Below are 14,629 nucleotides of genomic sequence, written 5' to 3'. Positions count from 1 at the left end.
TCTCTCCTCCCAATAATGAGCTTGCGAGTGAGTTTTTACCCCACTTCTTAAAAAAAAGAAAAGAAAACAGAAGAGTCTCCCCACCCCCCCCCCCCAGAAAAAAAAAATTTAATGTCCATCATTATCAGAGTTCATAGTCAACAATTTTAGAAAGGCCTAGCCATGGAAGTTCTCACCTATGAAGAAGCTAAGTGGAACATTAGAGTTTAGTTGCTAGGATGTTGGTTCTCTAAAGGGGATTGATTGATAGGAACCAGTCTCACATTGAATAGTATGGAATATTCTACCAGGTACCTAAATGGATTGAATCTCCCACCCTCAATAGTTACCTTTTGGATAAGGATTCTCAACCCCGGTTGGGTGCCCAACACATGCACAAAATACAGATCGATGAAAAATATTCTCACTCATGTTTACTCCACTATGGTTAAAGAGTAGCTCACCTCTCCTATCCACATTACAATTTCCAAATTTGAGGGTTCATAAATTACTGCAGATGCATCCTCACAGACTTTACGCAAAGCAGAAGCACAAGCATTTGAAGACAGAGGCTCTGAAATCCCTATAGCAAGAAATAATCTGAAAGTAAAAATAGGAAATGTGAGAACCAAGGAAGAAAAAGCATAAAATATTGTCAATCAGCAAGAACCAAATAAATTCAACAAAATCACTATGGTTCAGCTACAAAATTTCATAAAACCTGATTGGATATATCTGAAAGGGAAGCATATGGTAATTTGCAACAATTGCACCAAATAGTCCATTAGAACCTTTCTATCCCACCAAAAAGTAAAAGTACTCACAACAAGGGCCTAAAATTTGACTTAAAAGCAGATATCCACTTAGAATAGGAACCAACAGCGTCTGCCAGAGATCTGTATACCTATTTAAAAGGAGAAAATGAAATTATTTGGGGAATAAAAAGAAGGAAAAAAAACAGCATGCCGCTTAGAAATGAGTACCAATGGAAGAAATGAGGGAAAAATCATATAAAGCTTACAATGCAGATGAAGCCATTCAGCCCATCAGAAGGCTTAGTTGACAACATTGTCACCAACTGCATTACTACAGAGGAATCAAAGGTTTGGCCATCCTGTATGATTACCTCAGCAACCTAGAAGAAAACATATACATATACATATACACACTCATATATAACTAGATTATCGTGTGTTAAACATGAAAACTGCAAATTTGCAACCAATGCATGCAGAATAGAAAGAAGCAGGCATTATACTGATTTGTTCAAGACAAAATGACAAATGGGGTTTTCCATGGTAAGACAATTTTGTCATGAACACAATTGTACTTTTAAGCCAAACACAAAGATACAAAGATTTTTCTCTGTTGAATGCAATGACGCAGAAGATAAAACCCAACCTAGAAGCAAGCACGAAAAAAGAAACAAAATCTTCCAGCATATTCCTATAAAAAATTGTCTATTCTATTTTGTGCCCCCAATATTCTCCAATCTCATTTTACTAGTGATTCACCAGAAGTACTCAATACCCCAATTCATGTTAAATCTTCAGCGTCAGTTTTTAAAGCATAAATAAACAAATTCTAGACTCTCAGTATATTTCTTCTAAAAAAGCAAGTTTATAATGGCATACAACTAAAAATCCCACTCAAAGCATAAAGGTACATAAACTAAAACATAGTGATACAAACCGCATTAAGAACAAACAGCTTGCTTTCAACTTCCTTCCACAGGATTGGCAGATTAGGAGATCCCCAGCCGCCAATAAATAGCTGCAGAGACAGTGATATTCAAAGTGAGGGAAATGAAGTAGGAACATTATCAGAACTTCCTTTAACTAATTCATAACAGACGAATTGTACAGGTTTTTGAATTGGTCAGCCATACTACAGTAGCACAGATCGCCATGCTCAAGATCAAGATTTGAATAAGGAGGGAAAGAGCAGTTCAAGTGGAAAGATTTCAATTAATCTTATCATAGTTCCGTCATATCAAAACAAAAACTTCATTCAAATTTCAAATAATTAATTTTATATATAACTAACTTGTCCATTTACTAATGATCCCACATTATCAGACAGAAGAATTTTCTTCTGCTCACACCAGTTTACAATTGGATATTATAAGTTATTTAAGAAATGAAGTATCCCATGCTAGAATGTGTAAAACATCAAACCTACACAAAAAGCTGAGTTAAAAAAGAGTGGAAGGAAATAGACTTTTGAAAAGCACCTTCTGCATAAAAATGGCAGATCCTAGTAGGTGACAGATATCCACCAAAAGTTCAACTAGATTCATCCTGAAATGGACCAGACCATCAGGTAAATCAATCACTCTGCTCTCATCATTATACGTGGAATCATCTACCTGTAAGTGCCCAAGAAGATAAAATTAGAACATTAAATCTGTTAAAACATAAGATATCTCAACACCTAATCAACACAAAACAAAATTCATGAAGATCAATTAACTAAGCTATGTGCTCCTAAAACTACATCGTTGCTCCAAAAAGAAAATGAAAATCCCAGCTATTCAAAAACACCAAGGGAAGACGTGACACTAACAAGGCAACAGGTAAGAACCGAGTGCTAAGGATCTCTTATTGTGTGTTTCGTTTTCAGTTTGTCAAAAATCTGTCTATCAAAGGTACACATTAGCCAAGCTGAAAGCTAGAAGTACCCTAGATCGCGTTTCAAAAATGGGCTTTTAGCATCTAAAAGCTTGGTTGTGAAATGAACTTTCTGATCACAAAGAAAAATACCCAAACAACATTTGCCAAAAGCCTGTTTCACAAAAGCACTTTTGGGCTCTCAAAAGTCCAAGCCAAACACTCTCCTAGACAATTTATAACAACATCTCTGTTCATCATGCCATAATAGCTACCACGGTTTCTTTTAAAGTGTTTGGTGCGGGCGGATGATTCTCAGGACATGGAATTCCAGAAATGTCATAGCATCAGTCTCATGATTAGGGTGATGTCTATGCAGCAGATTTCATCCTAGCATTATTTCCACTTATAATTACATAAGCCAGAAATCATAAAAGTGATACCACCAAATGAAAAGCAGCAACAAGTAAAAACCAAATAGATAAAGAAGAAACCTGAGAACGTAATAAAAGTGAATCAAGTAATGCTGAGAACACAGATGAAAAAATGCCTTCCACATGTTTCCTACTTTTTGCACCATCTTCATCAAGGCCGAGAATATAGCTAGCAAGAGTGGACCTGAGACAGTATATTGGGCGCTCATGAGCTGAGACAAAATCTCTAAACTGACTGCTCCCACAAGGATGTAAACTATAAACATTCGTATCGTAGAACCAAAAACAAAAAATCTATTATTGTTCTCACAAATATTTTGGGATGTAAAAGTGCATGTACTAGTGTTGCCACCAATAATCAAACAGAAAGCTGCGTGCATTAAATTGAAACAGCAACAGAATTTAAGAGCACGGAAAGGGAAGGGAGGAGAGATCACACGAGCATATGAACAATAAAGGACATAGGTAATGCAAACTAAATAAAAAATTGTCAACCCAAAGGCAAAATTACCAAAACTGCAATGTTGAGTCTGCAATCTCCCAATCTTCACTTGGAAATGCCACACATCTGCATGCGTATTCAGCATGTTAAACTCTTAAGCAAGCTAATTTGACAGGAAGCAGTATGCCCCATAAATACACATAATTGCGATAATCCAAGAAAAGGGCCTTCTGAAACATGCTTATGCAAGTACCTGAATTGCAGCTCTTCAGTTCAATTATTAAATCCAATATAAATTTCAACCAGAACATTATAAAGCAAGTCCATAAAACCAGCTATAGTTGGAGCTTGAAAATGCACAAAAAACATTAAAGCAATAAGTAACTAAGAATTAATTTGAGTCATTACCTCAAGAGTGCATCTGCCAGTGCAAGGGCTTCTGGACTAGCTTCAACAATAAGGCATGGAGCCTAGCATACATTCAAAGAAGGGGACTAGTTACATACGATGGATGAAAAAACAAGACAAATGATAAAAACAATGAGCATATGGTTGCATCATTGGCATATTTCCACGAAACATAAGATACTTATTTTCTCAAGAAGAGAGGATATTTCTCCAATGTTACTTTAGACAAGCAATGAAATTTCAAACGGGCAACACAATAAAATGATTAACATGAAGAGGATTTGACAATTCAAAAAAATAGTTCTGTTTTTACTTATAACAATCTTTTGGAGCATCAATTCTCATTTAACACTTACAGCCTGCCCAATTTCTGACAGCAAGCATGCAAGGCCACCAATTATTTTCTCGTCTCCCCTGGAAAGAGCTGGTAAAAGAAGTACTTCCTTGAGATAATGTACTCTGCATAATAAAACCTGGGGCACCCCCTAAACAAAAAGCACAGATCAAAAGAGATGGATCTTTCATATTCAAACGACTTTGCACATTAAAAATTTGAGATGAATGTAGTGCAAACTGGTAAGATTTACACCTAGAATATCCTAATTGAGCCAGACAAAATATTAGTCTTTTTCTCAACTGGCATAGTCTTCATAGCTATGTGGATGCAAATAAGAATTTGACATTTCATTTAACGTACCCCACCTAGCTCATATCTTATTTCTAAGAGTTGACTTGGCCTTGTATCGTGACTGTCATAAGTGATGTGACACTTGTAGACATAACCACAATACATAACCAACTATGCATCGACCCAAATTCATCCAAAGGGCAAGCAAGCAAAACTACATACTTCAAAGGTTCTAGTAAGCACATTTGACCATATCTAAGGACCAAAAAACTCTCCACCCTCTGAGGGTGGAACTTTAAGTCTCTTGCCAGAGAAGTATGCATGTATTTGAAAAAGTATTACTACAATGTATTCGGTTCAGGTAACACCCACATAAGGTGCTTCACTCTTCATGTTTGGTCCCAAAAATAACGGGAAAACAACTCTAATTTCCACAATAAATTTTAAGCACAATAAATACACCAAAAGGAAAAATCATTAAGCATTATGAAACATATACTGACACATGCCATCACAGTAAATAGAGTTTGAATGTCCATCTATAAAAGCAGACAACCATACCTCATGTCGGCTCACTAGTTCAATAAGAACTTCAATGGCCAGATCAAATGATAAAGGAACCTTCCCCGGAAATACAGATACAAGTTAAGCATTAGTAATCTTAACAAAGTAAGAATACTTAATTTAAATACAAACATTGGAAATGAAGTACCTGTAATGAGTTGAATATAAAATTTAGAAGTGGGTGACCTGGCAATGTGCCCTGAGGAATCTCAGAGAAGCAACCTGCTTTAACCTGAATCCAAGAAAGCTTAGTCAAATTAGTATAATATCAAAAGACAATAGAAAACTTTTGATGTAACTCAACATAGGGGCACAGGGGAAGGGGCGATGAAGCAGCACAAATAAATGTCACTCAAGCAAACCCTCTAAAAACTTGTGTGACCCTAATGTATGCAGCATTTCTTCAACTAGAACAAGTCGTAAGCAGAATTTTGTACCCAGCTCAACAAGCAGCGCAATATTTTTCTGTTCTTTTCTTGCTGTTGTATAGAACCATCAAAATTCTTTTCAGATTGCCGCAGCAAGAACTCAAGAACCATTGGCGTATGCGAGAGAAGCTACATAATGAAAATGAAAAAGAGTGCATGGAAGTCAGAGAGAGCAAGAGAGGCAATGGAAAGAAACACAGGGCATATAAGAATGTATCAGACCAAAATTTTCTAAACCTCTTGGCAATAATGGCTTTTTTGTGATGAACTTGTTTTAGAATCAGTGCGTTGGTTGTCAACTACTTCCTCAGGTAGGACAGTAAGCATCTCCAGGACAGCAATATTGCCATCATCCTGGCTCTGCAGATTCTGGAGACTGTAAAAAAGCTTCTCAATTGGATTTCCATGCTCAACAACTCGAAGTACAAGAGCAGAGAGTGCAAGACAAATTTGTGTTAAAAGCTGTCATGAAAATACCAATGAGTCAATCAAAACCCAAACAGAAATAAAATTTATGCTTTCTTTATGACCTACGAGAGTGTGCTGTAGTGCTAGGTAAATATGCTTAGCATCATTATTTTCTAAAAGAAAATGAAAATAAATTTTGGATAAACAGTGCACCTGGGGAGGACCGGTACTAAATCTTTTGGCTGCAAGAAGAAGTGCGTTTAGCAGAGCATCTTTAGCCCCTAACTGAAGTAGATAACCTTCATTTTGTATCTGTATAATCAGACATGTAATAAGCAACAGGATATTCTGTTAAGGCATCTGTATGAGATACTAATGGGATTTTTTTTTTTTTTGGTTGCCATTGGTTCGGATTCCTCGTCAAACGAGAGTAAGAAAAAGTTAGGATTGTCACATTCATACATCGAATATTGGTAGCTAGTAACCACTAAACCGTCTGGTCGTAAATGATAGGGTAAATGCAGCCCATTCCATCTATATTGTTGTCCAACTAAATCAGATTAAAAATAAAACAAAAAATTCCCATATAAAACTTGACAGGATCGAAATGCATGCAAATAGTATAAGCTTAACGTATATCTCTGATTTGGCCGAACAGAGAAAACCAACTGGAATGTGACATGAGCATTGATCTGCTACACAAAACAGATAATCCCGCGTTGACTTCAAGAACATGAATTGCCCATAAATGGGGGGTAGAACTACCATGCTAACTTCCATCATGTCTTTCTAACCCACTGTTTAAAATAATGATCGAACCCCACGACAGCTTCCACATACTATTGTCAATCAAGACATCTCACAATTCACAAGGATTTCTGAATTCCGCCAAAGCATAAAGAGAACGTGTACTCGTTTGGCGGCACTCAAAAGTTTCAAGTTACCATCAGAAATATCAAATTTCCAACAACAGCATCCTCGTTTTTCTTCCCATCCCGAAGCAAACAAGCCTCCTTTCCCTTAAATAAACACACTAAAGAAGGGGGCAAAGCCTGCCCCAATATCTAAACGCGTCTGAGTTGAGATAATCACGAGCTGCACGTGCATCCACAATGCTTACAAAGAAAACTCAAGGTTACCTACGACGAAGTGAAGCAGAGCTGGAAGAGCACGGGGAACAAAAAGAGTAAGCAGAAAAGAGGGGAATGAGAGGGGATGACCTTGCGTTTGAGAATCTGAGCGGCGAAGAACTCGACCTCGAAATCGGAGGGGAAAGAGTGGTGGCTGCGGAGGTGATCGGAGGTGAGAATGGCGGTGGCGACCTCCCAGGCGGCGTCGGTCTGCTGGAACTGAACAAGCCACTGATTGGCAGCGACGCGGTTGCAGGATTGGACATCGTGGTTGAGGACATGGACGGCCTGAGCCACCTTGAGTGGCAATTCCATGGCTTTTGAGTAATAATTATAATATAAGAAATTATAAATTAGGGCGGAATAGTAATTTTGGGGAAATTTTGGAAAAGAGGGAGAGAAGGAGGGAAGGAGGGGGAAGCGACGCCTGGAAGTGCTGCTTCATCGGGGAAGCATCTGGGATGTGATCGGACGGCTACGAGCTGAAGTGGGTTGTGCTCCGTACGTGAGTTTCCCCAGTGACAGACCAGTAGGCTTCTGAGTTCTGAGGGCTACGCCCTTGACTCTGCTACCGAACCACTTTCCCGCATTCGCTTCTTTCCTTATTGGGCCTTTCCTTCCTCCCTCCCCGCCTTTCCCCATTTGCTTTTTATTTATTTATCTGCCATTCGTCCCCAGCTCTTTGCTGCCAAAAAATAAAAAATAACCCTTGGGAAAAAAATTTAGTTAAAAGCATTTGTTTAGAGATTTTATTGGACCAAGACACCTGATGTGTTTTATTTTTGATGAACCCAAAAGTTTTTAGAATGAAAATTATTTGCCTATAACTAAAAATATGATATATAAAATTGAATGTCCAATTAAATTTAGATTATTTTAGCTGACAGATTTTTTAACCAGGTGCTTTTAACATTTCTAGAATTATATTGGTGTCTAGTCATTTCCCATGAATTGCGATTCGCTCTCTTTTCCCCGTTCTAGTGGATGCTTATCGTCTATGTTAGGTGATGACATGACACTAATTCCATTTTCTTCAGTACTTGATTCCAATGTCCCCACGTGGGATGTTTAGTAACTCACTAGAAGATAAAAATCGGACAAGGTTAAGGGATTTAGATGATTTTCCTGTTTATTGTTGCAGGGAAAGAACAAAAAAAAAAGTAATTTATTGTAGAAAATAATACTGGTCTTTAATATAAAACTCTACTTGACTTTATATAAATCTTGAATATAAAATCTCAATTCATCTTATTTTTTCATATTTATCTATTTTTTTAAAGATAATCAATCTACTAACGGTAATTCCAACCAACAAACTTGATTAGTAAGGATATTTTTAAAAAAATAATACATATTTATTAATTCTCCTCTCATAAATATAAAATCTTTTTTGTAATGTAATCTACACTACAAAATAGGTCTTATATTTAGGATCGGATGAATACAAATGACTAACTAATTTATTAACTTTCTTAATCTACTCTAATTAGTCAGCTAGCTCTTATATTTAAGATCGAAGATAGCATCTAATATACTACTACCCCTGGTCCTAATTATAAGACTAGTTGATTAATTTGAAGAATAAATGAAGTAAGTTGAATTAGTTATTTGTCTTAAATAAATGTTACTTACCTAAAATATTCTTGCTAACCAAGTATATTAGCTAAAACTATTATTGTTAGAAGGACTAATTTAGAAAAAAAATATGAATATAAGAGAAAAAATAAATTAGAATCTTATATTTAGAATCAAAATAAAAATCAAATAATATTTTATATTAATAACCAGTAGTTTGTTCCGATTCTACTTGCAAAATCAACTCACCACAGAGTTATCGATGCGTGGTGGCTGACGTCTTTAGATTTGTAGAGACAGGTGTAATTTCCAATCTCATCTCTCTTTTTTTTTTTTTGAGCTGACCAATCTTACGTCTTTAATAAAATTAATTACTACAGTAAAGTGATGTTCAACGGTTTAAAAATTAAATCCATCCATTTCAACTTGTTGCAATTAATCAGAGGTAATATTTTGGGGGGGGGGGACTCACTTCCCATCTTTATCTCGTGTTTAGGATCAAGCGAGACTTTAAAATTTATAATCAAGACTAAAATGATAAAGTTAAATTATTAATATATCACAAAAAAAAGGAAAAATGTCAACAAAATATAGTTGAAATACTTAAATTTAAATTAAGACTTATACTTTTAATAAATTTCTAATTAAGATATGAGTCCTGATTTAAGATTTCTAAATGTTGTTAAATGACCACAATGCTTTTATCTAATTAAACTAAAAATTTGATTATTTTGCTCCTCTCAAGTGACCTCTCACCTCTTATGATTACTTTTAAGACCAAATACACAAAAAAAATTTATAATATTTAAAATTTGCATATATAACTAGAAGTTTCAAAAAGATTTTAATAAAACATTTTAAATTTCAACATAAATAAATTCAAAATAAATAAAATAAATATTTTTTATTTTATGTTCTTAAATATTTATTTTAAGATCTTAAAATATTTTAGTCACAAAAAACATTTAATATTAGGTTCTTATAATATTAGTTTTATTTAGTTAAGCAAACTTTGGATTCCAATCCAAAAACATAATTTGTAAGAACTTAATAAAAATATTTCTTATAATTAAGATATTTTAAGAATTTAAAAATAAATATTTAAAACTTGGAAACACAAAATATTTATTTAAAGAGTACTTATATTATAATTTAAGATTCTTGATTAAAATATTTTTGAAGGTTTTAATTATATATACACCCTTTAAACATTATAAACTTATATGGGTTTTTTAGTTTCAAAAAATAACCATAAAAGAAAAGAGGAATCATTTGGAAGGGTAAAACAATTTAATTTTTTTGTAATTAAAATGGGTATTTTAGTCTCTTAACATCATTTAGAGATTTCTAATGAAACCTTATAGCCTAATTAGAAATTTATTAAAAGTATAGACCTTAATTTAAATTTAAATATTTTAATTGGATTTAATTAGTATTCTCTCAAAAAAATAAATCAACATTGAACTGATTTAAAATTGTGTGATTAAAGAAATAAAATCACAGTATTGTTATTGTCATAGATGACAATAAATTTTGAACTAAATATTTTAAATTTAACTTTTCACCCTCGGTCGAGAATGCATGCAACTCTGCACAAGAATCGGATTCTTCCTCGTGCTATGTGATTTCATTCCAAAAAACAGAAACCCCCGTTTTGAACTGTTCTTGCCCTGAAAAGGTTGAAAGCCCACGAAATGGCAACTCCAAAAACCTGTACCTTGCCAAGACCAATCGCCCAATCATTTCGTTGACTTTCTTCTGCCATCATTCGGTTACTTGTTCGCTTGGCTCCGACCCAGAAGCGGGCTTAGCCAAGTCCCAGCTCCTGAATCGCCGAGCCAGACAACTCGCTCGCCGCCTACAAGACCCCCTTCTGGTTCTGGTAGTTCTTATCAGAAACCTTTCTTTCCTACACTTCCTCGATGAAATCAGCTGGTATGTGCTCACCTCGATCGTCACTTCGTGAACCAGAGCAAGACGAAACCAAACAGTGTCGAGACTGATTAATCATAGAGCAACTTTATGTAGGATGCAAGAAAAGGTTATGCCTTTTTGAAATGATACGCACACCAAAAAGCAAAAATATTGAATGTCAACCAGTTGTACCTTACAACTAAAACCTTACCTTTTGACCTAGTGGGGTCTTTCGGCGCTTCCTTCCCATCAGAAATTAGGAGCTAGATGGTTAGTTAAGTTCGGGTCTCAGGCCAGCCAAACATTTTGACTTCGAATTCGGAGTAAGAATCAAGCATTGCACTTTATGAATCTGCTCTGTTTTTGAGCTTTGGTAAATTATTAACATAATTTCCAAAACATCACCCGAAAAAACCCTCCTAACGTAGTACATGTCTATAGACAGCGCTCCTATTCCTGGCATATAGTTGTGAGTCATGTTCGCATACAGTTTAACTGCTTTCACTTGACAAACTATTCTATAAAGCGGATCATAAAATTAAAGATTTTTTCCCCACACATTTGCCTAGTCCGAGACTTCTTATCCAGTAATCAGTAAAAGGGATGTCTTTATCCTCACCCTAGATCTGACAATTATGCTGATAATGAATTTGTATGTATACAGCATCATCCACTGAGCTCAAAACCACAGGGTTAAGCCATCCAATTAGGCTTACTCTATATTGTTATTTCTTAAGAAGGAAAGGAAATGACGGTAGTAACTTGCACATGGTACTCTATTTATTCGGTTAATTAATGATGATGTGTGCTGTGTTCCATGGATTAGAATCGAAACAGCGTAGTCCTTTCGACAGTGTATTTAAGCGGTGACATCTGGTTGTGGGAATGACCTGCGACACTGAGCTTGAGACGTTAGAACCGGAATAAAGCTGTGACATTTAACAAATAAAAAACGCAGCCTAATGCAAAGCAAATATCTTAAATCACAGTATTATTTGCAGGAGAAATCCACCACATTAGCTTCCTGCTGCACAATTTATGCATGATATAGATGTGGGCATAAACTATACAAATTATATGGGTATAAGTACACAGGAAGTGATACCATTCACAAGCGAACTTGAAAGCGACCATTCGTCTATTCATGTAGCTACTAGACAGGTGTATGAGTCTTGTTATATATTGCGGGTTGGATTTGAAGGGGGGGACTATGGAGATATAAAGGCTGGAAAATGTAGTTAGGGGAAGAGATTATATGGGGGTACACCGTCATGTGCGCGTCTTATTCTGGCGTGCTTTTCACGGTCTCTCTTGAGGGGTCATATCATAGTTCAAGTGTCCATCATTTCCATTCCCCTATGAACCAAGCAATAATCTCTATTTTCTGATCATCTCAAACCACATTCTTCATTCGCTCCACAGATGCCTTAACGAGGATCCCCACGCTCTGTCTGACCCAGCATGTACGTCCACGGTTAGGCCTTTATTCAGCAATTTCTTTCTTTTCAGTCTCGCGTTTCTCGTATTGTCCTGAAATGAGCACACACACACATTCTTGGCGGCAGCACCTGCAAAATAAATATTTAATTCGAGTCACGTCCCAAGGACGCTGTCCTTAAGAGCTATTCCGCAACCACCGTAGATAAGGATGCGGCACTCCCCAAGATTAAACGGATCCTTCCTGTATAACAGGGTGAGCAGAACAGCAGAAGATAGTAGTAAATTCAGCTGGTAAGAGAACACACAAGAAGGAGAAGAGAGGAGCTCGAAAACTCTAGAGCTGTGTGTTCTGAACCATTCTTAATAATAATAAGAAAATTTGTTCACAATTAATACTCAATTTGTTTTTATCTTCCCATATTCCCAATTAATGTAGGATCCTTTCTTTGACACACCCAAAAAATATTACAACACACACATATATTGATTCAGTTCAGTTTGATTTCTTATTTGATTATTGAATTAAATGCGCAGTTGCTGAGTTTAATGGTGAGTTCGGCCACAGGCATCATAAATGGGCCAGGGTCTGGTAATGCATGAGGAAGAGATCGATTAAACAGGTGGCTTGACGACGACGGGAGCTCTTCAGAAACGAGTTTTTTAAATGGAGGCCGAGTATTAATTAGTCACTGCATATATATGCCCTGGTGGGTGAGGAACTTGACTGAAGGTAAACTAACTGAAGGTTAGGAAAATTGGTAGAATTTGATGGTGAGTTCGTCGATGCCTACATATGAAAGGTTGCAATTATAAGCCAATAATGCATTTGCATGTGTGTGGGGTGAGCTGGAAAGGTGTTAAGATCATAGTAATTAATGTAACTTTCAGAAGAAAATATTGTAACTGCTGCTTAAATACTTTCCTAAACTTTCCCATTTTGAATTCCTTAATTTTCATTTGTTGCAAATGGCCGCACAAATTTTTTTCCCTCGGTACATTAGTTGTGTGCAGCTGAATCAAACTGCTTTTTAATGAGCAGTGGTTCTTAATTAGTTGTTTGTAAACAGATTATAATCAGTATATTATATACTTTTTCGGTTTAAAAATATGCATGGCTTGGAAATTTCGGGCCTTTGTTTCCAGATATTCATCATTTTAAAATGGTTAAAGTATATTTTTTGCCATTTAATTTTATATAAAGATTCAATTTAGTCCTCTTAATTTCATAAAGTATATTTTTAATCATTTAATCATAAAATTGTTTTAAAAAAAGTGATGCTATTGATATCCTGAGTGGTGATCATGATATAAAGCATTCCTAAATAAATCCTAACATATTAAGTTTGATTTTTAAAACAACTATAATTGTTTTAAAAAATAAATTAAGACTAATAATATTAAAATTAAAGAATTAAAAATAAAATTTCAATATAAAATATTAATTAGTTTTAACTATTTATCCTTCGTTAATAAGACAGATCAAGAACCGTTGACAAGATATACTACTCGCACATAAGGACGGAAGGAATTTGATAAATGACTATTCATTAGGTAGTGGAGTGCAGTACAAACATTAAAAATCCAAAAAGTGAGCTAATTAAACAAGGTCAAAGTGGATAAATTTGAATTTTGAAATATATATATATATATATATATATTAATAGCCGCGCAGTGAGTTCATTATTTAGCCTGGTTTCTTTATCATCACTGGCGGCAAAACGAAACCAACGAGTGTGAAGATGCAGAAACTGGCGGAGACAAGCGCTTAATAAAGAGACAAAACTGAAGGAGATAAGACAGTGGAATTGCAGAGTGAGATAAGAATCAAATCCTGTATTAATGACATTAGGTTTTACCGCGTGAGGGTCTGGACTTTTTAAACCGGGTTTAAGCAGCATAACGTGAGAAAATAAAGGGCCATTAAAGAGCGTAGAAAATGAAAGGAAATACAGGAAATCAGCCAGTTTCAATACTAATCATAATAACAAGTATCATAATGCTAATCAAATTTTAGTCATTCAAATTTAATATGAATAACTAAAATTTAATATTTAATTTTTTGTTATTGCTTTATATAACATGCAAACACTCCATTAAATATAATTTTCAAAATAAAAATAATTATTATAAAAAATTATTTTTTGAAATGAATGGAATTAAAATTAAAAAACTCAAGAGATCATTTTTAAAATTAAATATTAAATAGTCAAATTACAATCTTATCTAAAGCTACTTTTTAAAATTAAATATTAAATAGTCAAATTACAATCTCATCTAAAGCTGAAGGTTAAAAATATATGTTTTTATCAAGAAGAAGGAAATCACAATCAAATCTGTAAAGAATGGGCAAGGGGCATAAAGAAAAAGAAAGAAACCACAATTGAAGAATTAAATTCGTATTTCATCATAGAAATAGAAGAGAAAAGAATCAAAGTCATAAAGAAAGACAAGAAAGAAAAAGAAAAAGCAAGAAACCATCATAAAAACTGTCCCACCAAGGCATCAAGTGGAATAAGTAAGTATCATAATGCTTACCAGATCTCAACCATTCAAATTTAATATAGATGATTAGGATTTAATATTTAATATATTTTTTAAAATTTTTTTTATAGGTACATGATCCAAAATAAATATAATTTCTTAACTATAATTTTTATTTAAAAATTACTA

The 14,629-nt window shown here is 34.8% G+C and overlaps 1 protein-coding gene across 1 annotated transcript; it reads right to left on the bottom strand.

Annotated features, from left to right (window-relative positions):
- Positions 1-443: 443 nt before the first annotated feature.
- Positions 444-7,627, bottom strand: LOC114734684 (transportin MOS14-like; the record flags this gene model as incomplete). The annotated part of the gene is made up of 15 exons (XM_028922323.1): positions 7,121-7,627; positions 6,114-6,212; positions 5,730-5,954; positions 5,502-5,621; positions 5,213-5,296; positions 5,062-5,121; positions 4,229-4,357; positions 3,873-3,934; positions 3,534-3,590; positions 3,083-3,206; positions 2,213-2,347; positions 1,672-1,752; positions 1,001-1,114; positions 804-883; positions 444-579 (listed from the first exon to the last, which is right to left on the bottom strand). Coding segments are annotated over exons 1-15 (1,731 nt in total), but the record flags the coding sequence as incomplete, so codon positions are not given.
- Positions 7,628-14,629: the final 7,002 nt, after the last annotated feature.

The sequence above is a fragment of the Neltuma alba genome, unplaced genomic scaffold (genome assembly GCF_004799145.2).
Source record: "Neltuma alba isolate B1F8T4 unplaced genomic scaffold, ASM479914v2 tig00013127_pilon, whole genome shotgun sequence".
In the NCBI taxonomy this organism is placed as follows: domain Eukaryota; kingdom Viridiplantae; phylum Streptophyta; class Magnoliopsida; order Fabales; family Fabaceae; genus Neltuma; species Neltuma alba.
This window is presented reverse-complemented; position numbering and strand designations above follow the sequence as displayed.